This window comes from Ovis canadensis, chromosome 24, assembly GCF_042477335.2.
Source record: "Ovis canadensis isolate MfBH-ARS-UI-01 breed Bighorn chromosome 24, ARS-UI_OviCan_v2, whole genome shotgun sequence".
Lineage (NCBI taxonomy): Eukaryota > Metazoa > Chordata > Mammalia > Artiodactyla > Bovidae > Ovis > Ovis canadensis.
This window is the reverse complement of record NC_091268.1, coordinates 54,415,949-54,442,309: the sequence shown is the minus strand read 5'-3', so window position 1 is coordinate 54,442,309 and position 26,361 is coordinate 54,415,949. Positions and strand designations below refer to the sequence as shown.

Below are 26,361 nucleotides of genomic sequence, written 5' to 3'. Positions count from 1 at the left end.
TCTAAAGCACCTTTTTTATGTTAATATCTGTGTGGCTGAGTAGGTTAGGGCCCTGAGCCCAGCATTGGTCTTTAAACAGAGGGAGGGTCCCCACAGAGTCTGGCCTTAGGACTGATCCCCTGAGGCTGCGCCGAGTCAGGGGCAGGGCGGGGGTGGGACCCCCATCCCCCCGTCCCTGCAGGCCCCAGTTCCTAGCGACCAGATCAGATAAGGCTCTTGGTAACCGAAATGCAGTGTCATTTCTCATCTTCCTAGGTGGTTTTCAGCATGGGGAAATGTGAAGGGAAGAGGCCGAGATGCGCCTGATCAGGGACTCGTCGCAGGGTGGAGTGTTGGAAGCCTTTGGGGGAAGGGCCGTTGCCCAGGCTGTAAATGCTGTAAGTCCTGTCTGACCACGAGGTCAAGGTTGATTCTTGCTTCCCCTGCTGGGGCATTGCCCACCACAGACTGGATCTGCTGTCCTGAACACTTTTTGCAGGGTCTGTCTACAGATAATTTTAATGAAAGTGAATAAATAACACAAGAGGTCATGAGAAATACAAGCTGGTTTATGCCTTCACTGAACTCCGTTGCATTCTCCCTGTGGAAGTGAAAAATAAAGCCTGAGGGTCCCCTGCCTTTGTCCCCATGGGGCCGAGATGCTGCGTGACCCAGATGCTGGCACCAGGGCGGTGCCCCCGCCTCCAGCCGCAGGGAGAGAAGACCGCCTGCCCGCCCTGCTGGGGTGGCAGGTGCTGCCCAGACAGCAGAGGAGAGGGCGGGGCCCCTGGAGAGCCAGCGGGGCTGGCCCTGTCCGGAGGGTGGGTATGGACCCCTGATGGGCGTCTGGCTCAGTCTTTATTTCAGAGAAAACGGTTCTGACGATAGGCCATCCGGGATAAACTGGTGGGTTTGAGGCTGTAATTTACATAACAATTAAACCGGGTTAGTTTATCCTCACACTGCTGAACACAGGCTTCTCCCGGCGCAGTTTCTCAGTCTCGTTAGCCTGTTGTATGACCCAGTTTCCCCAGACGGGTCGTTTCTCCTCCGCGGTGCTAACGCCTGAGCGGAGACCTGGCCCCGGCTGGCAGGGGCCCGTGCTGCTGGAGCAGCCCGCCGGGAGCTGGCGGGCCGTGGTGGCAGCGGGCCCTCCCGCTCCACGCGTGCACGCACTCAGCCCACCAGCACCGCACACGGGGCTCCTCCCCGTCCTCAGTCATGCCGAGGGGAGGGCTGGACCACCCCGCGGACCCAGGTGGGCTCTCCTCCACTCCTGGGGCGTCAGGGGTGAGCCCTGGGACAGGCCCGAGGCCTCTTCCAGGTGTGTGTTTTCTCCAGGCTGGCTCGGGGTCTTTAAACAGCCCCGCGGCTTTGCAAACAGACGCTGCCTCCCTCCTGGGCCCCAGCTCCTGTCCTTGTCAGCGGCCCACAGTCAGCAGAGAAAGAGCACTCCTTTGGAAAGGGTTGGAAGGGTTAAAATCTAAGGTGACCTCAGATTATGGGAAGTGACCCTCCTCGGTTCGTCCGGAATTTCAGTGCCGGGAAAGAGGCCGTGAAAGTGTAGCAGAGTGGGGTCATAGAGACGGGGCGCTCCGAGCGGTGCTGGCTTCTACGTCTGCGTGACTGGGGGAGGGTTCCTCCTGGACATCTGGCGAAGGCCCAGCAGCTGGGGGTGGGCCTGGGGCCCCACCGCCACCCCCACTGCCCCGTCCTAGGGGGTCTGGGGGTGAAGGTGGCAGTGAGGTGCTGCTCCAGGGACAGAGGCTGGCGACCCGCAGGCTCCGGGCGGGCAGCAGGCGACCGTGTCACCAGGCTGCATCTTCCACGATGCTGGTGCTCTGGGGGGCCCTGTGCTGCTCCCCTTGCGCGCTCTACTCCCAAGGTCGCGTCCGCCACGTTGCCCAGCTCACAGGCCCTCTCCCTGGAGAGAATAGCACTGCTGTCCTCGGGGCCCGTGCGGGGCCTCCCCTGTGAGCCGGTGCCCGGTGGGCCCAGATGGCCCCGCTCGGCCGGGCCTGGGGCCCGGGACCCACGCAGGCCTCAGCCGCATCCGCCACGCCCGCAACAGCTGTTGCTTCGTGGTGGCTCCTGGGTGGCCTGCGAGACGTCGTGCAGGGTGTAAAGTTTCGGGATTCCGAGGTGGGAAAAGGGAACTAATTTTCCACCTCAGAGTTCAGATTGCCGGGCCCAGCGTCGTCCTGAGCACCCGGGCAGTGCTCGCCTCCCCGCGATGCCAGCCGCTCGCCTGTGGGTGATGCCGGGGCAGCAGGGGGTGGGCCCAGCAGGCCCAGGAGATAGTGAGCTGGTGGTGGTAGGCTGACTCAGCAGCAGGGGTTTTTTTTTGTTTGTTTTTTTATGGCGTTTTATGGTGTTCTTTGTTTCGTCCCAGGAGGACTCAGGAGGTCAGAGCCGCCCCGGGCTCCAGGGCTAACCGCGGGGGAGGGTGAGGTCATGGCTGCCTCCCCGAAGGTTCTAGGCTAAGGCGCATTTCCTACCAGGGGGTTTTGACTGGCGTTTGGATCAGGGGCGGGGCGCAGGGATTCGGTGCCGACTGCCATGGGACTCCCGCGCTGAAAACGTGTGGTGGTTGGTATTTCTCCTGCCTCAGGACACCTGGTCTTGGCCTTGGGGCTGCCCAGGGGCGGGAGGGGCCTGAGCCGGATGGTCTGCACCACTGACGCTGCTTTTGATGGAAACAACCCAGAGCCTCCCCTCTCCCCCCCGTGGAGCTACAGCAGCGCGCCGCCGTCTGGAGTCCCCCGCGTCGTTGTCTGCCCCTGGTCGTCGCAGGCGGTCTCACGGCTCTGCCCTCGGTGGCCCTGCTCCATGTCGCTCCTCCTGGAGGTGGCGGGGTGTGTGCATGTCCGGACGAGCCCGACGCCGCTGCTGCGTGGCCACGGCCCTCCCCAGCAGAGCGGCTGGAGCGTCCCCGAGCTCAGAAGGGCCCGAGAGCGGGGCACCTCAAGCCTGACCGCTGCGTCAGGTACAGGTGGCCACGCTCGGACCAGACTCCACGTCTCCTGACCCTCGGTCAGCACCGCTGCTGTCTCTACTGAAACAGGCTTTCCTGGGGTTTACGCGAGTCCACTGTAAATCCCGAGCAGGCAGTGAGTTCCCGCCCCTCTGCACCAGGCAGCTCTGCTGAAAGCCGTGAGGAGGCTGCTCAGGGCTGATTGGTGCGCTGTATCAGTCAGGGAGGCTAGGGTGTTGTAACAAACACGCCAGCGGCTCAAACGCAGTGGAAGTGAGGCACAGCGCCTCGCGGGTGATGCAGTGAAGAGAGGGGCATCCGGTCAGGAGCCTGAGGGCTTCAGGAGGGAGGTCAGGCTGGTAGGGCTGGAGCTGGGGCCCCGAGTGCAGAAAGGGGCCGGCAGCGATGGGCCTCGGGAACTCTTCTCCAGCAGGGCCGAAGCCAGGCGCCTGGTTCCTGGGTGTCGGAGGTGGCTCGTTCATGCTTGTCCTGTCCTCGCCACCTCCCGCGTGAGACAGGCCGGGAGGGTGGGAACCGGGTCCGCGCGTGGCGGTCAGCGTCTCGCATGCGCTCCTGCAGCCTGCGGTGCCTCGGTCCCCCAGCGCTGGTGCTCGCTGGCGAGTGCGCTGCTTCCAGCGGACCTTTGAGGGGTGCTGTGGGCGGGTCTGCTCGGTGTGACGACAGGCATCCGGATCGAGGACAGGGCTGCCCTCTGCGGCAGGGGATGGCCTTCACAGGGGCTCAGCCCACCTGGCCCGCGTGTGCAGACAGTCCCACCCGCCATGGGCAGGCCAGGCCAGTGTTTGCTGTCAGGGACGAGCCCCGCCTGTTCCGCTCACACGTCTTTGGGAAGGAGTGCTGACCGCTGGCAACCAGACCGCCGCTCCATGGGTTGTGGTCTCCTCCTCGTCATCTGGAAGGTGGTCCTGTCTGCGCTGGGTTCAAGTGCGCCTGCTGCCCGGCTGCTCCCTTCACACCTGGGCTTTCTGTCCTCCCGCCGCGCTGACCTGCCCCTCTCCTGGACAGGTGCCGTTCAGTTCTGTGTACGCTTCTGCATGCGTTCAAATCCATTTATGATTAAACACTGCTCAAACACCCAGAGTGAGACTCATGGACACAGGTTGGACCAGAACCGACGAGGATGGCGTACCAGCGGCCTGTGTGGATTGCCTCCCTCTTCTGTTTATTTCCAGTTGGCAAGAGATGACATTTATTTTTAAACTGTGCTCACAGCTCTGTGACTTCTGCAGAACTACAAGCAAGGTCTCACTGTAACCCCACGGTAAGAAAAGGGGTGAAGGTCAGTACCTCCGAGGGGCAGACCTCTTCCTGGCTTCCGGCAGCCAATGAACTTCATCTCCAGATTTGAAATCAGGCAGGCAGTCTGGCCCAGGGAGTTTGACTCAAGGACATTCGTAACTTTAGAAAGTGCTATTCCCGTCCTTTTTATCTGCTGGTTGTGTTTTTTAGCAGTCAACAGAGAAAGTTCACAAGTATTCCTCACGTTTAACTGTGTGAGCTCCAAGTGAAAAGCGTCTTTACATAATCAGTTCAGTACTGAAGTGTGTGGGCTGAGTTGGGGCTCCTGGGAGAGGTCTGTTGCCCTCTGGAGCACAGGAAGTCAGCTTCCCAGTAGGGAGGTCCTGAGAGCCACTGCCCTCTGAAGGCTCATTCGGTGCTGATGGGGATCTTAGTGACTCCGACCCCCGCTTCCTCCCGGTGACCCCGGCCCCCTCCTTCTCCTGTGACCCCCGGCCTCCCCCTGCTCCTGGGGACCCCGGCCGCCTAGGGGCCGGGCAGCGGGGCGCTGTCTCTGGATCAGCGCCATCTCTGGGTTTATGGCGCCCTCGCCCTCTCGCTCGTCTCACGTCCGCTTCTAGCGTGAGGGCTGCTTTGGGGTCATCCTGCCTTTAGGGTGCATCTTACAGGTTCGGACATGCGTGCTGTCTGAGGAGGCGGTTCACAGCCGCGGCCCCCTCGTCCCCTCCCCCAGTGTCCGTCCTGCAGACCTGGGAGGAGCGTCCTCCCACAGAGAGAGCCCCGGGAACGCGTGCCTCACCTGCGCTTCTGCCCAGGCGCATGTGGTAGGGCCTGTGGACCCAGAGCACTGGGCGTCGCATCCTCCTAAGCGCCGCGCAGAAGCAAAACCTCGAGAGTGAGAAGCAGAAGTCCCCGGATAGGGAGGGGCGCCCTGCTGGCCAGCGAGTCTCTTGGCTTCATCACGCGCAGAAAACCCTCAGTGGGAGCGTGGCTGGGACCACGCTGGGTCTGGGTGTTCCCTCTGCAGGAGGGGTCACGGCCAACAGCCTCCATGTGCTGGCAGAGCGTCTCTAGGAGCAAAGCCCCTAGCATCAGGCCCCCGGTGTGCCCGGGTCCCAGCCCCGTGCACCCTGCCGGCCCTGCGGCTGGCCCTGCACTGGCTGGAGGCAGAGGCTGGAAGCCTGGCCTGTGAGAAGCCATCTGCTTTTCAGTGTTTGGCTTGAGCAGAGCCAAGCTCAGAACAACCAGGGCTGTGTGAAGTGCCCCAGCGCTGTGGAATAGGAGGCAGAGTTCTTTGTTTCTTGCTGTGACTGACCGATTAGGACCTGGGTCTGGCCAGAGTGGCTGCACTGGGCATGTGGTCAAGTTGGGAGTCCGAGGCGGCTCGCAGATTCCAGCAGCCAGTTCCCTGAAGGTGGAGCGATGTCAGGAAAGCGGTGCTTGCAGCGGCCGGCCCCAGGGTGGGGTCGCCAGGCTTCAGCGTAGACCCCACGGTCTGGAAGCTGTGAGTAAGGGGCCAGGAGTGAGGACCGCAGGACGAGGGTCTCTCCGCAGAGCTGTGGTCGGTGTGTACCTCCCTCGTCCCTGTGGGCCAGCTGCATTGGCCATGTGCACAGTCAGGACGCGAAGCCCCGTCTGCCTCTTTCCTAGGAAGGGAGCCGGCCCCCTCCCCAGGAGTCCAGGGCGCCCCTGGGTGGGTGCTCTGAGTCAGGCCTGCAGGCACAGCATCGTGCATCCGTCTGGGCCGTGTGGGGCAGTGGTTCATTCCTCTTCGCCGCTGTGGGACCTGGTGGCTGATCGTGGCTCCTGCAGATAAAGCTGCCGTGAGCAGCCGCGGGCAGGTTTCCAGCCCACCTGATCTTCCCTCTCGGGGATGAGCGCCCAGGAGCGCGGTGGATCGGTCGCATCACGGGCTGTGCCTAGTTGAGAAACTGCCCGCTGGTCTTCCAGCCCCACCAGCAGGGCAGAGAGACCCGCACCGCTTCAGCCATCTTCCCGGTGTGCCCCCCGCGGCCCCCGATGGGCAGTGGATCCCTGCAGCAAAGCGTCCACTCTCTGGTTGCACTGGTTTTCCCTCCCGTGGGTGATAACAGCTTTTCACTCAAGCTTTTAGGACCTTTTGTCTGTCTTCCGTTTTCCAAAGGTTGGCGTGGATTTCTCTGAGTTTCGCCTGTCTGGGGATCACTCATCTTCTTGAACCTGTAGGTTTACCTTGCTGCCGCGTTTGGCGGTTTCTCAGCTATTTTTATTTTTTTTTTTTACCCTACCCACTTTCTGTTCTGGGACTTGGGCGTCAATCTTCTGTTTCAGCCCCACAGGCTCCTGAGACGCCGGTCCTTTATCTCAGTCTCCTTTCCCTTTGTGGCTCCAGCTGGGTGATTTCATTGTCCTTGGCTTCAGGCTCACTGGTCCCCTTCTCATTCTTTTCATTCTGTCTGAGTCTGTTCATTGAGTTTTCAGTTACCACGTTTTTAGTTCTCACATTCCCTTTGGTGGTCTTCTGCTTACTGAGATTTTCTGCTTCTTGTAATTGCTCATTTTCAGATCAGTGCTTTAGAATCCTGGAAAGGTAATTCTGACACCAGCGTCCTCCTGTGTGGGCATCTATTCATGCCTTTTCCCATTTTGTTTGAGATTTTCCTCACAATAGAAATCTGAACGTTTGGGGGAACGAGCTCTGCAGACTTTGGACCTCACTTAAATCCAGTGTTTGATCAGCACGCCTTTGGGGAAGGGGGACCGCCCCCGTCACTGCCCACGTGGCCCCCTCGGTGCTAAGAAGGAGCCCAGGGACTCACGTGTCATTCCCGCCCCAGACCCGCCCGCTGCTGGCTCTCCACACTGGCCTGTGCACCCCTGTCCTCAGTGGGGACAAGTCCCCAGCCCCTCGGTGGGGACAACGTGTGCCCCTGTCCTCGGCGGGGGCAAGTCCCTGGCCCCTCAGTGGGGACAGCCTGCGCCCCTGTCCTAGGTGGGCACAAGTCCCCGGCCCCCGGTGGGGACAGCGTGTGTCCCTGCCCTCGGCGTTCCCATGCTGTGTCCCCACACTCCACGGGGAGGACATGGGCCCCGCCCTGGGTTGGGAGGCACAGGCTGCAGGACTGGTTTCCTCTGGGTCCATGGCTGAGCCAGAGCCAGGACTGCGCGGCCTCACCTGCTGGGACCCGCTTCGCCCCTCACCTCAGTGTGTGTGTGGAGGTGTGTGGGGGCTGGGGGGTCAGAGGTGTGTGTGTGTGTATGGAGGTGTGTGGGGGGGTGGGGGGGTCAGAGCTATGTGTGTGTGTGTGTGTGTGTGTGTGTGTGTGGAGGTGTGGGGGGGTGGGGGGTCAGAGGTGTGTGTGTGTGTGTGTGGAGGTGTGGGGGGGGTGGGGGGGTCAGAGGTATGTGTGTGTTTGGAGGTGTGGGGGGGTGGGGGGTGAGAGCTGTGTGTGTGTGTGTGTGTGTGTGTGTGGAGGTGTGTGGGGGGGTGGGGGGTCAGAGGCGTGTGTGTGTGTGTTTGGAGGTGTGGGGGGGTGGGGGGGTCAGCTCTGTGTGTGTGGGGTGGGGGGTCAGAGGTGTGTGTGGGGGGGGTGGGGGGTCAGAGGTGTGTGTGTGTGTGTTCGGAGGTTTGGGGGGTGGGGGGGTGAGAGCTGTGTGTGTGTGTGTGTGTGTTCGGAGGTTTGGGGGGTGGGGGGGTGAGAGCTGTGTGTGTGTGTGTGTGTGTCTGTGTGTGCGAACCGTGGTGCTGGCTGTGGGTGGACTGTTGCTCATTATCCATCACAGGTGGTTTCCCAGTCTCTCTCCGAGGTCTGATTTACAAGAAAGTTACGGAGACTTGAGCCGCCTGCTCAGCCTGTCCCCGCTCCTTGTCTACAGGCCCCTGGCCCCAGCTCCCCGCTCTGCAGTCCCCCTCCTTTCTCCCTGTGGTTTGGGCCCAGAAGCCCCTGTGTAGAGTCTGTTGGGGTCTCTGTCCTACACACCCCCAGAGGGGCAGGTGGAGCACCCCAGACCGTGCCACCTGGACGAGAGGCCAGGTCCCCTCCTGGTTGGGGGTCTGTCTAGGACAGAGCAGGCGCAGGCCCGGGGGTGCTCCCACAGATCAGCAGGTTGGGCCGGAGCACTCGCTGGTGAGCACTGCCCGACCCCGGCCTCACCGTCCGCTCACGCCCCGCGCCCAGCCCCCTGTGCTCACGCCGCTGTTCCCTGACGGCGGTTGAGGCCCGTCTCCGAACCTTCTTGCTGTGAGAAGCCGACTCAGGAGCCCAGAGAAGCTGGCTCCACGCTGGCTGTCACGCCCACCCACCCGCCGGGGACCCTCACCCCCAGCTGCTCGGCCCCGGGCAGGGCCCCGTAGGGCAGTGCAGACGGCAGGGAGTCCATCTTCCAAGCAGATGCTGTTGAGGCTGCTGTCGTTAATAGTCGAGCAGCTGACGAGCCCTGCACTTCCTGCTTCTCCGTTGGTGGAGGCCCGTGCTGTGCTGGGTTCTCCGTCCACCCCGGCGTGCGGTCCGTGCTGGGCCACCCTGTGCCCTGCTGGGCGGCAGAAGGCTTTGGACACGCGGCCACCCTGCCCTCTGTGCCTTGGTGCACGGCCCGTGGTTTGTTTTTTCCCTCAGTGGAGAGCTCTGGCTTATTTTCCTTTCTGAAGCCAACTAGATTTGTTTCATCCAAAACGCATCAGGGACAGGGGCATCACATAGCCAGCCATGTGTTGAGCTTGGCCCGCAGGCGGGCCGGGCTCCGGGCCTCACGCCTGTGGAGGCTGCTATCTCTCTGTCCCACTGTCCTGTCTGGCCAGGGCGGGGCTCCCACTTCAGGGCAACCTCCTTGGCCAGGGTGGTTGCTGGCAGCCGGTCATCACGTTTCCACTCCGGGCGAGGAGCGGGAGGAGGGACGATGGGCAGGAAGCCGCCCTTGGGAGCTGTCTGCCGGCCTCCGCTCTCTTCCCCTGTGCCACTGTCCATCAGTCACCCCTGGGGACGTGGGCACCCCGGGAAAAGCGCTGGGAGGGAAGTGGTTCGGGGCAGGGTACCCCCTGGAGTACCCCTTCACACCATGCCTGCCCCGCGAGAAACCCGGTTACCCCGCCTTCCCAGGGGCAGCCCCAGGATCACCTCACCCCATGAAAGCCAGTGCTCCTGTGGGTGGGGGAGCTGCCCTGGAATAACGCCCCCACCCCTGGGTCCCCCTCCAGGGACGCCCTGCCCTGCCCGCCTCTGGCTGGAGCCTGTGGGAGGAGGGGAGGGGCTAGGCGGTAGGTCGGTGGGTCTTTCTCCCTGCCGCCTGAGCAGAGGTGAGAGCCGGGATGGGGGGCTGTCCTGGGAGTCAGGGCATGGGGGTAGACAAGGTGGCCCCCCACCACCTGGCCCGAGCGCGTCCACGTGCAGCCGGGGTTCATCCACCTCCGTGGACTCTGACACCTCCCCGGGTGCCTCCTCGGGTTTCGGTTCTTTGGGGAAATGGGCTGGCGGCCAAGTGCAGTTCTCGGGCCACCCACGCCCCTCCCCAGGCTCCGTGCAGGGTGGCTCCGTCCGGCTTCCATGTGTGCCTGTCGGATTCTCCAAATTAGGAAGGCGAGCCGAGCTGGGCTAGAAGCAGTCAGACAGGGTTCCTGTTGTGTTCTGACAAATGGAACATTTTTCTTTCTTTCTTTCTTTCTTTTTTTAAACAGCAAATGCTGTGTGCTCTCTTCGGAGGCGGGGCTGAGGTTTGTGTTTGGGGTTCCCTGCTGAGCTTCGCTGCTATCTCTGAGGCCTGTATCGAAAGGAAGGTCTTGGTTTGGGTGGTGGTGCACCCTGGGCGGGAGGCCCCACAGGTCCACCTGGATCTGTCTTCGTGGGAAGGATGAGGCTGCTCCGGGCCTTCCCCGCCAGCCTGGGTGCCCGCACCTCTCTAGCAGCGCCCCAGGCTCTTTTGCCTGCAGCTCCTGACGGCGTTTTCCAGCCGAGTCTAACAGAAGTGAACGTGGCCCTCCTGAGCTGCTAGCACCTGGAGAGTTAGCGCGCAGAGTGGGTTCCTGCTTTGTTTTCCTGATTCCCCTCCAGCCACGACGTCGTGGAGCCTTTTTCTTTCTGCCCCTCAGACTTAGAGGAGCTGTGATCGCACAGGGCCCTCTCCACAATGTCCTCCAGACACACGTGTTTAACTGAAGTGTCCAGAGAAATGGAGTACGTTGGTTAGTGGACACACTTAACTTGCCAGCTTGTGGTTACCAGGGACATGAAGTGATGGCCTAGGCTGCTTTTTCTCTGCCTTTTGCTGCATCGTGTCATACTGCATGCTCGTATCGTCGTGTTCTTGCCCCTCACGTTGACTGATCTCAGAGCTGCGGACCGCCTCACGTGTTCCGCCCCAGCAGCTGACAGCGGCCTCCCTGAGCTGCGAGTGCCAGCCGCTCAGTCATGTCCGACTCTTGCAACTCCACGGGCCGCAGCCCGCCAGACTCCCCTGGCCGTAGGGATTCTCCAGACGAGAATCCTGGAGCGGGTAGCCTGCCCCTTCTCCAGGGGAGCTTCCCGACCCAGGAATTGAACCGGGGTCTCCTGCATGGCAGGCAGACTCTTTACCAGCTGAGCCAGCAGGGAAGAAGGCCTGGCCAGCCCCAAACTCCTGATGTCAAATGAGCATCTTTCCTCGGGAGGGGGCGGCCTGCACCCCCCAAGGCGGGGGTTACTGCCGCTCCCTGGGTGGAGGCCGAGTGTCAATGCGGCTGTTACTCACTGCAGGCTCATTCTTGTTCTGTGCACTTGGCACTTTCCTGGGTCTTCGTCTTTATGCTTAGATACCCCGTCCTCGGGAGGGAGGGAGAGAGAGGGGAGCTGTGTGTAACGGGTGACCTTGGCTCCTGACTGCAGACCAGGCGCATGTCGCAGTGGGCGGGCGGCAGTCTCTGCGCAGAGCCCGGCAGTCCCCCAGCCCCCTCTGCAGTGGCGCTGGAGCCGGGGGCGGCCCGGCCCGCTGGGCTCTGCACGTGGGGTATCTCAGCCCATCCTCACTCCTGTTCTCAGTCGAGCCTCTCTCCGTGAAAACCATGGGTGCAGGTCTGAGCGGTAACACGGGTCCCCCCCACCTCCTGTGGCAGGGAAGGCCTCCGGCTGTCCCCTGGCTCTCTGCCCTGCGACTCTGCGCACACAGAGCAGGCGTGTGGTCCGTCTCCTGGCGTGGTTCACCCAGGGTCAGGGAGGTCTGACTCTCGCGCTGGGGCTTGGATGCTGGGCTTCAGCCGTGACCTCCAGGCTGCCGCGTCCCTGCAGCAGGGATCAGGGTCCTTCGGCCTCAGGCCTGGCCTTTACGTCCTGGTAGGCTTGGTTACCCCGTGAGGCGCGGTCTGCTCCTGCGGCATTCACACACGTGTTACAGCTCCTGCGGCGTGCACACACTCGTCATAGCTCCTGCGGCGTGCACACACATGTTACAGCTCCTGCGGCGTGCACACACGCGTTACAGCTCCTGCAGCGTGCATACCCGCGTTACAGCTCCTGCGGTGTGCACACACCGTCTCCCCGTGACACGCGGTCCACTCCTGTGGCGTGCACACACACGTTACAACTCCTGCAGCGTGCATACCCGCGTTACAGCTCCTGCGGTGTGCACACACCGTCTCCCCGTGACACGCGGTCCACTCCTGTGGCGTGCACACACACGTTACAACTCCTGCAGCGTGCATACCCGCGTTACAGCTCCTGCGGTGTGCACACACCGTCTCCCCGTGACACGCGGTCCACTCCTGTGGCGTGCACACACACGTTACAACTCCTGCAGCGTGCATACCCGCGTTACAGCTCCTGCGGTGTGCACACACCGTCTCCCCGTGACACGCGGTCCACTCCTGTGGCGTGCACACACACGTTACAACTCCTGCAGCGTGCATACCCGCGTTACAGCTCCTGCGGTGTGCACACACCGTCTCCCCGTGACACGCGGTCCACTCTTGCAGTGTGCACACACGAGTTACAGCTCCTGCGGCGTGCGCACACGCGTTACAGCGCCTGCGGCGTGCACACACATCTCCCCGTGACGTGTGGTCCGCTCCTGCGGCGTGCACACGCATGTTACAGCTCCTGCGGCGTGCACACACGCGTTACAGCTCCCGCGGCGTGCACACACGCGTTACAGCTCCCGCGGTGTGCACACACGCGTTACAGCTCCTGCGGCGTGCACACACACGCGTTGCCTGGTGATACATGGTCTGCTCCTATGGTGTGCACCACGCGTGTGTGCAGCATGGAGGGACAGGCAGCCACTGAGGTGACCCCCTCGGAGGGAGCCTGAGGCCTGGGAAGCCCCGCAGGGAGGAGCAGGGGTGCCCGAGGGGGGCTCTGTGCAGGGCTGGCCCTGGGGACAGGAGTCTGGAGACTGTGCATCCGCTGGGACACAGTTGGGCCCTGAGCTGGCGGCAGCCCGGCACTGGTGGGCTCGGCGGGTCCCCGACCTGAGGCTCCCCCACCAGAGGCCCAGCCTGTGGTCCATACTTGACTGCCCCGCTGCAGCACCCATTCATGGGGCAATGACCTTCAGGAAGCCAGGACCTTCAGAGTGGTAATTCTGACCTCTGTAGCTCCCCCATTCACCTGACTGGATCACCTTTGATGTTTTCCAGGCAGATCCAGAAGGTAGTTGCTTTTTCTGATACATTGGACTTCCTGCCCTGTCTGATGTTCCAAACTGTAAGGCTTGGGAGCTCAACTTAGGAGTCATTTTCTTGTCGTTTGCTTGTTTTAAACCTGACGCTTCCCCACCGAGGGGTAAGAATGTCCCTGGGAAGATGGCCTGGGGTCCTCCCAGCGGCTGCTGGCCCTGCTCTGCTGGGATGCTCTGAGCCCGAGGTCCAGGCCACGGGCAGCCTGGCCTCTGGAGGGGGGCCCTCCCCAACCCTGCTCAGATCTGCCTGCTCGCCGTGCTGGCTGGCTGTCCCGTGCTCACTGTCCCTGGTCCACACCGCTGCCCAGCACAGAGCGGAGACCCAGCCTCTGCTGTTTCCAGCCTCCTAGGCCCAGCTCTGTGTTGGTTTTTAAGATGTTTTAGCAAAATGTATTATGTTTTTAATAGGAAGTAGATATTTTAAGTTAAAGACCATTAGGATTGTCAGACTCTTTTGATTTGGGGATTGTACATATAAAAGGTTTTTCAAAACCATTTCCTGAACTGTCGTGTTTTTCTTCGGTTATTCTTACAGAACTCAGAGCTTCTGCTGCCTCTGGGGGTCCAGCTCCAGGCCGCTGTAGATGGGGGTTGCTTGTGGCCCAGGGCCCCCCTGGGGCAAGCCACCCACTGGCCTGCGCCGGGAACACCCCGGTGAGGGTGGCAAAAGGCGCTGCTGGCGGTCAGCTGCCCCAGCCCTCCCTTCCGAAAGGAGAGGCCCAACCATCTTCCCACGCCTGGGTTGTGGTTATTTACAAAATTTGAACAGACTGGTCATCGAATGTGTAACGGCTTTTTTCCATCTCGAGTCTTTCATTTCTTTAAGGACACAGTTACAACATTCAGAAAACGTTTTGAAAGACTCCAGGCCTCTGCAAGGCCACCCTCTCGCCAGGGCTGTTCTCACCCCTCCTCCTAGTCCTTGTCCGCCGTGACGGACCGGAGCCCGTGTCATCAGCCACTTGCGGTGCCAGCCTCGCCCGCCCCGGGGCTCCTCCTGCACCCAGGCTTGGCACTTTGTCCCTGGTTTACCAGGGAGAGGTGTTAGGTTCAGCCACATACCCCAGGTGCCCCCGCTTCGTCCCAGCAGCCCGTTCTCAAACCAAGTCTGCCTGATTTCAAATCCTGTGCCTTTTGCCAGGACGCTGGACCACTGGGTCTCTGCTGTTTTCCTTTCTCAGAGTGTCATCAGCATTTTTAAGTGTCCTCCACGGGCCGGTTTTAACGAGCGACTGTTACTTCTTAGGGCTTCCCAGTTGGCACCGGTGGTAAAGAATCCTGCTGGAGACTCAGGAGCCGCGGGTTCAATCCCTGGGTCAGGAGAATCCCCTGGAGGAGGATGGTAACCCTCTCCAGTGTTCTTGCCTGGAGAATCTGAAGAGCCTGGTGGGCTACTGTCCAGGGGGTCGAAAAGAGCCAGACGTGACTGAAGTGACTGAGCGTGTGCGTTACTTGTTCGGCACCATGTGAACTTCTAACTGCTTTGTCTGGAGTATTTCATTTAATGCTCACGAGACTCAATAGCGTACACTCCGAGAATACCCCAGTTTTCCTGACGAGGAGAACGGATCGGATGCTTTAAGAGATTTTCCCAGGGACACGCAGTTCTGGAAGGCGTCCTTTTAAACGGCTAAATGATATTCTTCCGAGAGTGTGTACCCTGGTACACTCAGCTGTCCCTCACAGGGAGCTCATCCAGTTCGGTTGCTCAGTCGTGTCCAACTCTTGGCGACCCCATGAGGGGTCGTCACGCCAGGCTTCGTCCATCACCAACTCCTGGAGCCTGCTCAAACTCACGTCCATCGAGTCGGTGATGCCATCCAATCATCTCATCCTCTGTCATCCCCTTCTTCTCTTGCCGTCAATCTTTCCCAGCATCAGGGTCTTTTCCAGTGAGTTAGTTCTTCGCATCAGGTAGCCAAAGTATTGGAGTTTCAGCTTCAGCATCAGTCCTTCCAGTGAATATTCAGGACTGATTTCCTTTAAGATTGACTGGTTTGATTTCCTTGCAGTCCAAGTTATTCTCAAGAGTCTTCCCCAACACCGCAGTTCAAAAGCGTCAGTTCTTCAGTGTTCAGCTTTCTTTATGGTCCAACTCTCACATCCATACATGACTACTGGAAAAACCATAGCTTTGACTAGACAGACTTTTGTCAGTAATGTCTCTGCTTTTTAAAACGCTATCTAGGTTGGTCATAGCTTTTTTCCTAAGGAGCGAGTGTCTTTTAATTTCATGGCTGCAGTCACTATCTGCAGTGATTTTGGAGCCCCAGAAAATAAGTCTGTCATTGTTTCCCCATCTATTTTCCATGAAGTGATGGGACCAGATGCCATGATCTTTGTGTTTTGAATGTTGAGTTTTAAGCCAGCTTTTTCACTCTCCTCTTTCACTTTCACCAAGAGGCTCTTTAGTTCCTCTGTGCTTTCTGCCGTAAGGGTGGTGTCTTCTGCACATCTGAGGTTATTGATATTTCTCCCTCCATTGTTGATGCCAACTTATGCTTCATCCAGTCCAGCATTTCTCATGATGTCCTCTGCATATAAGGTAAATAAGCAGGGTGACAATATGCAGCCTTGACAGCTGTTTACAGTCAGGATGTAGGTCTGGTTTTTGTGACAGAGCTCGGAATGACGGGGGTGAGACGGGTTTCTTTTGCACTTGGCAGCCCCATGATGTGACCCGCCGTGGAAGCTCCAGGCTCTGTCCTGCTGCTCTGTTGCCCAGTGTCCGTCTTACGGCCCACGGTGGCCGCTCCAGCTCCTGCCGTCACACCCACATTCTGGCCATTAGGAGGGGGAGAAGTGGAGAAGACGCGCTCTTTCTCCTGAGGGCACAGACCATCCACATCTCACTGACCAGCACAGTCTCACGGGTGCACAAGATGCAGAGAAACATCGTCCTTAGTCCAGCAGCCATGTACCCAGCTGAACCGAGTTTGTTGTTGAAGCAAGAGAGATGCATGTCCAGGGGACTAGCTGTCTCTGTCTACCCTCTCAGCACCCCTGGGATTTGTGGCCTGGGTGATGCCAGTGGTCCTCCTCCTCTCCTGCTCCTAGAACACCTTTTCTTCAGTCCCCACCCCCCCCCCACCACAGTACTTGGTCCCTGTTTTTCTGGGGGAGGCGCCCCCAAATGTACACCTCCCCCACCCCTAGCAGCCCCCAGACTGCTGTCATCTCTGCAAATTAGGGCAAGAATTCTGAGGCAAGCTCTCAAGGGACCACCCCGCGCGGTGGGTGGATGCTTGCTGGGAACCATCCCTGGGCTGGTGGGTGGTGGTTTCAGCACGCACCCCCACATAGGGCCCCACCAGCACAGGCGGATTGCACCCGGGTTCAGACTGCATGTGGGCACCTTCAGGAGAGTAGCCTTAACTGCAGAACGCACTCATTAAAACTCCAGCCAGAGCCCTAAACCAGAATGGGCCAGCTCTGCGGGCACCCTGGGAGGCACCTATTTAATCAAGGAGCTCCCCAGTATCTCCTCTTCCCCCCGCCTCCTCCTCCTGAGTAGCGGATTGGCAGCCTCGGGATAAGAGTGAGTCACGAGAAGCTTCTGAAATAGCTGTTGCAGTAAATACTGTGAAAATGTTTATGGTTGAAGCCTAATTGGGAAATCGCTGTTCCTGTGAGAAACGGTCCTGCTAGTATCAGTTATTGACGGCAGTCGATTTTGCTGCTGACAGTGTGCCCACGTCCCTGACCTGTCAATAGCCTATTTTGTTTCACTGAAGCCCCAAGCCGTGTTCGTGTACTGTCTATCCGGCACCTTGGGTTTGGACTGGAAAGCTCCCAGGAGGGGATAGCTCCTGCCCTGCGCACGCAGGGCCCCAGAGGCGTTAGGGCAGGTGGGCGCAGAGCAGAAGTCAGGCTGGGAAGCGGAGGGAAGGGGACCTGACAGTGCCCCCCGGCACCTCGCCACTCCTCCTCCCGAGCTTGTCCCTCAGGGATCTTGTGCATCATCTCATCTGAACCCCAAACCCCGTTTCTAAGACTTCCCCCCCCCCCCCCCCGTCTTATGACCTCTGCCTGAGGCCAGAAGCCACATCCCCTCTCTAGTTGTCTTGACAACTGGAGCTGTAAGATGACCTCAAGGTTGTGGTCTGATCCCATGTTAGCACGAGGACTTCACAGTGCAGGAAGTCAGAACTCCGCCCTCCTCTGGCAGAGAGGAGCGCGTAACTTGTTTCGTTAATTTGCAGCAGTTAAGGGCCATAGAAACTAACCGTCTGTCACAGTTACTGCCTTCCTCCGTGGCACTGGTGGCAGAGGGGGGTGTGTGTGTCTGCGGGCACACACTGTTCATCGCGGCCCTTCGCTCACAGGTGGCGCTCACCTGTTCTCCGCCTGCTCCCAGGCTGGGGGACGCTGGGCCCATCTTGGACTCGATGGGGGTGCACGTGGGCTGCGAGTTACAGAAGTGGGCTGGCCTCCAGGTCTGAGGAGGCCCCGGGCCTCAGAAGGCATCTTAGGCAAATGTGTGATACGACTTTCTAGCCAAAATACTGACGGAGCACATCTCCACTGGGTGGTGGGGAGACTGAGGCAAGTAGAGGGGACAGGAGGCTTCTTTCATATGAGGTGGAAGCGGCAGGCTGTTTCTATACTGCCCGGTGGCCCTTTAAGCAGAGCATGCATGACGTTGCCATTACAGACCCCCGTGACCTTCTGGTGCTGAGTCAGAACAGAATCAAACAGGAAGACAGTGTCTGTTGGAACAGTATCAAGATCCCCTTGTTCCGATTTTAGATTTGGAAATAGGAGCCTGGCAGCCGTGAATCCCGCAGGGCACTGCCTCCCCACCTGCTGCGGGCGGGGCTCTGCCTTCACGGCCACACGCAGCCCCTCTCTGCTCTGTGTCTCTGGAAGATCTGCACCGGCCAGTCAAGCCAGTTGGAGCTCCTGACGCCTTCTGTGAGATGCAGGCAGTGGCTCTGAGCCTAGATGCTTGCACTGCTGAGTCATGTAGGGAGAGGTGAGCCCTCCCAGCAGGAGGCTCGCACGCACCCCTCTTGGCCGGGGGGCGCTGGGGTCCCTGCCTGCTGGGTCCCAGAGCCTGTTCTGACTGGTTCCTAAATCCCCCTTCTGAAAGCCTATTTTACTGAGAGAAAAGGGAACGCAACTGAAGCGGTGCTCGCTGTATCCCCGATTTGCTACTTAGACGCTGAATTGATTGACAGGACCAAATATCAGGCGCTTTTTGGTGTGGACCAGCGTCTGCTCCAGGGTTAGCAGCTCGTGGAGAACTTGGCAGTGTAGGAATCAAGAGGGTGTGCTGGACAGGCAACGCCCTGCTTTTCGGGCTGCGGCTTCTCGGGGGGCGAAGAGCGCTGGGCTCCTGTGCGCACACGGAGAGGGACTCGGGTCCGTGATGGGCTGGGCGGGTGGTCACCTGCAGTAGAGGACACGAGGTTCCCTCGGGCCCAGGGCGCTTCCTGCCAGACCCCCGCCCGCACCTGCGGCTGTTGCTGCTGCTGCCCGGGGCGGGAGCGATCGGGGAGGTGCTGACGTGGGCGGGGACACGGGTGGGGTGGGGGCCGGGTGGGGGTCCGTGCCCGCCCGGCCTTGTCCCGGGGCGGAGGACGCGCATCGGGGCGCGGTTTGGGCTCGAGGGCGCGCACGGCAAGGCCAGTCCCTGCGCTCGGCGCGCCGGGCGCCGCTCCCCTCGCTGGCCTAACGCCCGCTTCCCTCCCGTTGCAGGTGCACCTTCCGCTTCCCCAGCACGGCGATAAAGATCCAGTTCACGTCGCTGTACCACCAGGAGGAGGCCCCCGCGTCCCCGCTGCGGCCGCTCTACCCGCAGATCTCCCCGCTGAAGATCCACATCCCGGAGCCGGACCTCCGGAGCCTGGTCAGCCCCATCCCCTCCCCGACCGGCACCATCAGGTGAGCGGCCCGGCTGGCCCCGCGCTGCCGCTGCCCAGCGAGCCCAAGGCGCTGGCCTCCAGAACGCGGCTGAGGAAGAGGAAAGTGATACAAAGAGGGTGTTCTGTGCTTGATACACTGTGGAGTCTGTTTCTGGAAAATGGGCCATGGGCGGAAAATTTGAAACTATTTTAAGTGCGTCAGGGGACCTGACAACTTGAACCGAGTCTCTGGAGAATGATCTTACAAAGTGAATCGCTACCTAATTAGCCACTTTTCCAGTTTGAAATTCTGTACATTAGGGCCTTTGAAAGCAGGCATAGGTACCATTTTTTACAGACAGTGAAACTGTTGAAAAGGAGGATTTGTATTCCAGGATTTGGTGGACTTGGTTTTTCCAAACTTGGTAGAAATCCTTTCCAAAGTTTCAGAAATTAATCTAGTGTCGGAGAAAGGCAGGTCCTCAAACGTTCTCATCCTTGGCGTGCTATACAAAGAGAACCCCTGGGGGGAGGCTTGAGGGTGACGCTCACAACCAGAGACGCGGAGGAGGGGTGGGGCGAGCTGCCCCCCAGGAACACGGCGGGCCCTGTGCCTTCTTCCCCTTTTGTTGTAAAAACATGTTGGAAGACATGGATTTGAGGATCAAGATTGAATAAACTTTAAAGCAGTTTACTGCTTCGTTAAGGACATTTTAACACAAGATAGGCCCTGGAGATGGAGAGGCAGACCGTGTCTCAGGGTCGACATGAAGCTAGTTTTGAGCTCATGTTCCCCCTGAAACGGTCTCAGGGACCCTGGGGGCCATGCTCTGACCGAGCTCCCCCAGCAGAGCTTGCACTCGGCACCCCTCGGGTGTCATCAGTGACAGTCACTCTCTGGCTGACTAGCCCGGGCGGGGCCCTGGTTTTGCACCTTCAAAGGTTTACATTTGGAAGCTGAGGTCGGTTCATCTCGGCATGGTCGCTGGCCTCACACGTGCCCTGTGTTCTCCAGCCCGGTGTCCATGACCAGCTGGGAGTCATTTGCATCGAGCTGTCTGGAGTCAGTTCCCTCCCGGGCCGGTGAGCAGGCGTGTTTCTCTTGCAGAAAGAGCTCAGGCATGCCTTTGAAATGTCACAGCCCCGAACTCAGGTCTGGGACCCCATTTCTGGTTCTGGCCACATCTCCAGTTGATGGGAGACCGGGGAGCAGGTCTCTGCAGCCTCCTTGGACCTTGTCTCCTCTGGCGATGAAGTGTACCCTCTAACACCGCAGTGGCCCGGGAGGACAGGAGGAGCAGTGGGTGAGTGGCCAGGCCTGCCGCTCAGCAGCTGCACCTGCGCTGTTTTATTTAGTCCTTAGGGATTTACAAGCAAGATTCTGTCCTAAGCTCTTTTCAGGTTTCCAGCAATAGCTCTGTTCCGAAACCCGAAATGTACATCACCTCCCTGCCCTTTCTGACATCGACCCTGAGAACAGCCTGAAGCATGAGGGCTCCGCTTGAGTTCACGAGGAAGCTACGCTGTGAAAATGCTCTTGCACTCATACATCGATAAAAACAATTATGTGTCATAGAACGAGGCAGCCACTTTGGGAAACAGTCTGGCAGTTCTCCAAAACGTTAAAGGTTTACCTCAACTGCCCAGCAACGCACTGGGTCCTGAGGTCTCCGTGAAAACTCCTCTGGCGGGGTTCAGGGCAGCGATATTCATAGCCACCTCCAAAATGGAAACAACGCAGCCCCTGAGTGGAGGGAGATTGTGTTGCAGCCACAGCGTGGAGAATGAAAAGGAGCAAAGTGCTGGCACCTGGTGACCCCTGAACCCTGATGCAGAGGAAAGGGACCGGCCTGCAGGAGAGCACGCGCTGGGTGGTTCCATTGACAGGCAATGTCCAGAGTAGGCACGGCCTTAGAGGAAGACAGTAGAGAGCAGTTGTCAGGGACTCGAGAGGTTTAAAGGAGTGACGGCTCCGTGTCCTGGTTTCTTCTTTCTGGGGTGATGACCATGTTGTGGAGTGAGATGGTGGTCACACTACTCCGGACACTAAAAGCCCCCGAGTTGTAGGCTGGAAACAGGCGCACTGTGCGGCGTGCGGCGTGCGTAGCGCGGTGAGCTGGTAAGGAAGCCCTGCCCTGACACCTTCACCCCGCAGCACCTCGGGGCAGGGGCGGGGATGCCGGCCAGGCACGTGCCCCGCGCCGCCGCCGGGAGCCCACTGGCCTGTGCCAGGCAGAGCGCGTCGGCCCTCCAAGGCCCTTGCACGTCCGCCGAAACCAGCTCAGACTGGCACGGGACTGTTAATCAGCTGAGATTCCAGCCACACCGATGGCTTTTATGAGCAGAAAGTGTTTTGGTCTGTGCCCGGAGAGCTTCATAGAATAAATATAATTCCCAGTAACATTTTGAATAAAAGCAACGGTCAGCAGGTCGAGCTGGAGTAGCGATCTCGCGAGTGTGGAGGCCTGTGTGCCTGGGGGAGGCGGCGGCTCTGGATCGGGGCCAGGGTTAGGGTAGAAGGGGTTCCCGGAGCGGAACGGGGCCTGGCCCGGGGGTGGGGGCGGGGCTCGGAGGGGGCTGCGGGGCGGGGGCGGGGCTTGGAGAGGGGCTGGGGTGGGCCGCACGGGGTCTCCGGTGAGCGCACGGGGTGGAGCATCGTTGCGGGAAGGCGGTAGCTTTGAGACGGGCTCCCGCCCTCTTGGCATCTAAGTGTCACAGGGAGGGGTTTCTGTTGACATCCGCTTGTCTCCGCGCAGCGGAGTCGACTGCACGCTGGAAACCTCAGGGGCCCTTGAGGTTTTGCTGCCCGGATCTCCCTGCTCCCGCCCCGGCGCAGGAGCAGGGCGGGGCCGGCGTGTTTACAAACAGCTGCCCCCTCTTTCCCAGCCCCTCCCTGCGCCCCAGGTCCCCGCAGATCGCCGGGGAGGTAGGCTGCGGCCCGGGCCGCGGGGGTCCCCGTAGGGCGCGCGCCCCGCCGTCCTCGTCTGCCGCGTCTGTGCCCGCAGCCGGGTCGATCGGCTAGCTGGGGCTCGGAGAGCTCGGTCTGGGCCGGCCCTCTCCGGAGTGGGTTTGGGGCGGGTCCTTTCCAGGACTAGGGGGCGGCTGGACCCGTCGGGGCTGCCCCGCCGCCCCGCCCCCTTCCCTGCTGGCGGGGCGGGGGCGGGGGCGGGGGCGGGGGCGGGGGCGGGGGCGGGGGCGGGGGCGGGGGCGGGGGCGGGTGTGTGCGGTTTTTTTCCTGCCGTGAAGTACTCCACCCAGAAAATGAATGAACTCTCTTTGAAACAAGTTCTGCTATCTTAAGCAGCGTTTTGTTGACTTTTTTTTTTTTCTTTCCCCTTTTTGCACTGAACTGGTGTCTTTGAGAAAGAACCGACTGGTTAATCATTTTCTGAGCGTTACAAAAAGAGACTAATCCTTAGAGCTGCAGTTTAAAGAAAACTGCTGGAATTCAACCCGAGAAAGGGGGCAGCACAGACAGCAGTCGACTGGTGGCTCAGACAGTAAAGAATCCACCTACAGTAGGGGAGACCTGGGTTCAACCCCTGGGTCGGGAAGATCCCCTGGGGGAGAAGATGGCAACCCACTCCAGTATTCTTGCCTGGGGAATCCCAAGGACAGAGGAGCTTGGTGGGCTGCAGTCCATGGGGTCGCAAAGAGTCAGACAGGACTGAACGTCTAAACAAAGACTTTAGAAGCTATTTCTTGAGAAAGGCCTTTCTTGATTTTTCTAATATAGAGATCACAAAACCAAAAGTAACCTGCTTTGTGGAGTTCGTCCAAGGTTAGTGGAACCCTGTATGAAATAAACATTAAGCCGCTGGCCTCGGTTCCTAAACCACTTGTCACCCTGACCTAGCAGTCCATTCTGGCTTCACTGTGGTGGGAGAGTCAGTCCTTACTCTGCAAAGTTGTGTGTCTTCTGAGTTCAGATGGGGCATGAGGACGGCTGTTGTGTTTCTGGCAGACTTTGGATCCTACCTGAGAGTGATGTACTCTGCTTTTCCTCGGTTCTCCCGATGACCCGGAGAGGAGGCTGCCTATGCACCTGTGGCCCTCACCGCACCCCCCACACACAAACCTGCACCCACAAGGTCCCTTTTCTCATCTGCAAACTGGGGATATAAAAGTTGGTTCATCGACACAGAAAGATGTGGCCTTCCGTGTTCTTTGTGGTTCTCTTCCTGCCTTTCCAGGAGTTGGGGCCAGGGGGCCTTTTGGCTGTAAATTGTTGAAAGGAAGTGGGCTAGGCTTGTGCTGTAGTCCGGTCTCCAGGGGGACCCTGGGGCCCTGAAGATCCTGCCTTGTGTGTTCCTGGGTGTGCCTTCAGGGCAACGCCCGCCTGGCATCCTGCTGCTGAGGGCCCTTCCTTTCCAGATGACAGCTGTGGTTCAGGAAGCAGGCAGAGTGAGGGGGAGGAGCAGAGGGAGGCCTGGGGCCCCCTCCCCTCCTAGATCTGCCCCCTGCCTGCTTGGAGAGGGAGATGCTGGGAGGTCTGAGCTCAGGCCAGCTCTCCAATCTTCTGAGACGACATGCATTTCAGACACCAGCTCTCTCTTCTGCAGTCACTTCCCAAGGTTTCACAGCACAGTTTCTCTTCGGGGGCACAGACCTGGTTAAGAGAGTGCTGAGAAACTGGCTTCCGTGAATTCTCTTTGCCTGTTCTTTGTTTTCCCCCTAGATTACAGAAATACTCTGTGCGCACTACACAAAATAGAGATGTTTCAGAAAGTGAAATCCCTTCAGTGACACTCCTGGAGAGACGTCTACAGGGGCCTCTACATGTGAATGAGTAGAGAGCTCGTCTGATGGCTGTCAGTACTTGTGACCCCGCTCCGGAAGGGTGCTGTGGAGCCCAGAGGGCCCTGCAGCCTGTTTTTCCTCCTGTCCCTCTGTCTCAGCTGCTTTCCTTGTCACCGCATCACTCGTGGCTGCAAGGTAGACTGTTTTGACATGGCCTTGGTTTACCAGTTCCCCCACGAGAGCCACGCAGCTATTGCTAGTTTCTTAGTCTTGTGGACAGCTCAGCAGCCGGTCTGGTTTGAAGTCGCCTCTCTGAGTGAGTGAGTGAATGAAAGTCACTTAGTCGTGTCCAGTTCTTTGCAACCCCATGGACCATACAGTCCATCAACTTCTGCAGGCCAGAATACTGAAGTGGGTAGCCTTGCCCTTCTCCAGGGAATCTTCCCAACCCAGGGATTGAACCCAGGTCTCCTGCATTGCAGGCAAATTCTTTACCAGGTGAGCCATTAGGGAAGCCCGTTGTCTCTCTGAACGGGCTCATCTATAAACGGCTCATGCTGAGGCCATCAAACCCTGAGCTTTGATTATTCTGTCTACAATACTCTCATTAGGGTCGTGAGCCACAGCATTTTAAGAACAGTGATTAAAAAAGAGCTGGCTCTGCTGTTCCTGCTGGGCCTGCAAGGAGGGTGGGGCGCCCAGTACACCCTTCACCCCGCAGGACCCGGCTCGGTGCTCCCCTGGCATCCGGCTCTTTGCAGATGAGGAAACCGAGGCTCCTCCTTGGAGGTCGTTCTTTCCAGCAAAACCATTGGGTGTCTGGGCTGCACGCTCAGCAGGCACCCACAGGAAGAGGCATACTAATTGTGTTCATGCTTTTTATTCTTATCAAAATAATAAGTGCACCTAAGAAAGAAACCCAACCACTAATGCAGAAGAAGCTGAAGTTGACGGTTCTATGAAGACCTACAAGACCTTCTAGAACTAACACCAAAAAAAACCAGAGAGACCTACAAGACCTTCTAGAAATAACCCCTTTCATCATAGGGGACTGGAATGCCAAAGTAGGAAGTCAAGAGATGCCTGGAGTAACAGGCAAATCTGGCCTTGGAGTAAAAAATGAAGCAGGTCAAAGGCTAACAGAGTTGTGCCAAGAGAACCCACTGGTCGTAGCAAACACCCTCTTCCAACAACACAAGAGAAGACTCTACACATGGACATCACCAGATGGTCAACACTGAAATCAGACTGGTTATATTCTTTGCAGCCAGAGATGGAGAAGCTCTATACAGTCAGCAAAAACAAGACCAGGAGCTGACTGTGGCTCAGATCATGAACTCCTTATTGCCAACTTCAGACTTAAATTGAAGAAAGTAGGGAAAACCACTAGACCATTCAGGTATGACCTAAATCAAATCCCTTATGATTATACAGTGAAAGTGACAAATGGATTCAAGGGATTAGGTCTGATAGAGTGCCTGAAGAACTATGGACGGAGGTTTGTGACATTGTACAGGAGGCGGTGATCAAGACCATCCCCAAGAAGAAGAAAGGCAAAAAGGCAAAATGGTTGTCTGAGGAAGTCTTGCAAATAGATGAGAAAAGAGAAGTGGAAGGCGAAGGAGCAAAGGAAAGATATACCCATCTGAATGCAGAGTTCCAAAGAGAGATAAAGCCTTCCTAAGTGATCAATGCAAAGAAATAGAGGAAAATAATAGAATGGGAAAGACTAGAGATCTTTTCAAGAAAATGAGAGCTACCAAGAGAACATTTCATGCAAACAATAAAGGACCTATGCACCTAACAGAAGCAGAAGCTATTAAGAAGAGGTGGCAAGAACACACAAAACTATACTAAAAAGATCTCAATGACCCAGATAACCACGATGGTGTGCTCACTCACCTAGAGCCAGAAATCCTGGAAGGTGAAGTCAAGTGGGCCTTAGGAACCATCATTACAAAGAAAGCTAGTAGAGGCGATGGAATTCCAATTGAACTATTTCAAATCCTAAAAGATGATGCTGAGAAAGTGCTGCATTCAATATGCCAGCAAATTTGGAAAACTCAGCAGCAGTCACATGACTGGAAAAGGTCAGTTTTCATTCCAATCCCAAAGAAAAGCAATGCCAAAGAATGCTCAAACCGCACAATTGCGCTCATCTCACACGCTAGCAAAGTAATGCTCAAAATTCTCCAAGCCAGGCCTCAACAGTACGTGAAGTGAGAAATTCCAGATGTACAAGCTGCATTTAGAAAAGGCAGAGGAACCAGAGATCAAATTGCTATCATCCATTGGCTCACAGAAAAAGCAAGAGAGTTCCAGAAAAACATCTGCTTTACTGACTACGCCAAAGCCTTTGACTCTGTGGATCACAACAAACTGTGGAAAATTCTTCAAGAGATGGGAATACCAGACCACCTGACCTGCCCCTTGGGAAACCTGTATGCAGGGCAAGAAGCAACAGTTAGAACTGGGCATGCAACAATGGACTGGTTCCAAATCGGGAAAGAAGTACATCAAGGCTGTATATTGTCACCTTGCTGTCTTAATTTATATGCAGAGTACAGCATGTGAAATGCTGGGCTGGATGAAGCACAAGCTGGAATCAAGATTGTCGGGAGAAATATCAGTAATCTTAGATATGCAGATGACACCATCCTTATGGCAGAAAGTGAAGAGGAACTGAAGAGCCTCTTGATGAAAGAGGAGAGTGAAAAAGCTGGCTTAAAACTCAACATCCAAAACACAAAGATCATGGCATCTGGTCCCATCACTTCATGCCAAATAGATGGGGAAACAGTGACAGACTTTTATTTGCTCGGGCTCCAAAATCACTGCAGATAGTAACTGCAGCCATGAAATTAAAAGACTCTTGCTCCTTGGAAGGAAAGTTATGACCAACCTAGACAGCATATGAAAAAGCAGAGACATTACTTGACCAAC

The 26,361-nt window shown here is 58.1% G+C and overlaps 1 protein-coding gene across 2 annotated transcripts in view; it reads left to right on the top strand.

Annotated features, from left to right (window-relative positions):
* The window catches only part of FOXK1 (forkhead box K1), a 47,695-nt gene that overhangs the window by 14,271 nt on the left and 7,063 nt on the right, over positions 1 to 26,361 (top strand). For both annotated transcript variants that reach the window (XM_069569598.1, XM_069569597.1), the window contains exon 2: positions 18,533 to 18,718. In XM_069569598.1, coding sequence (XP_069425699.1) covers positions 18,533 to 18,718 — 186 coding nt within the window. The remainder of the gene's footprint in view (positions 1 to 18,532; positions 18,719 to 26,361) is intronic.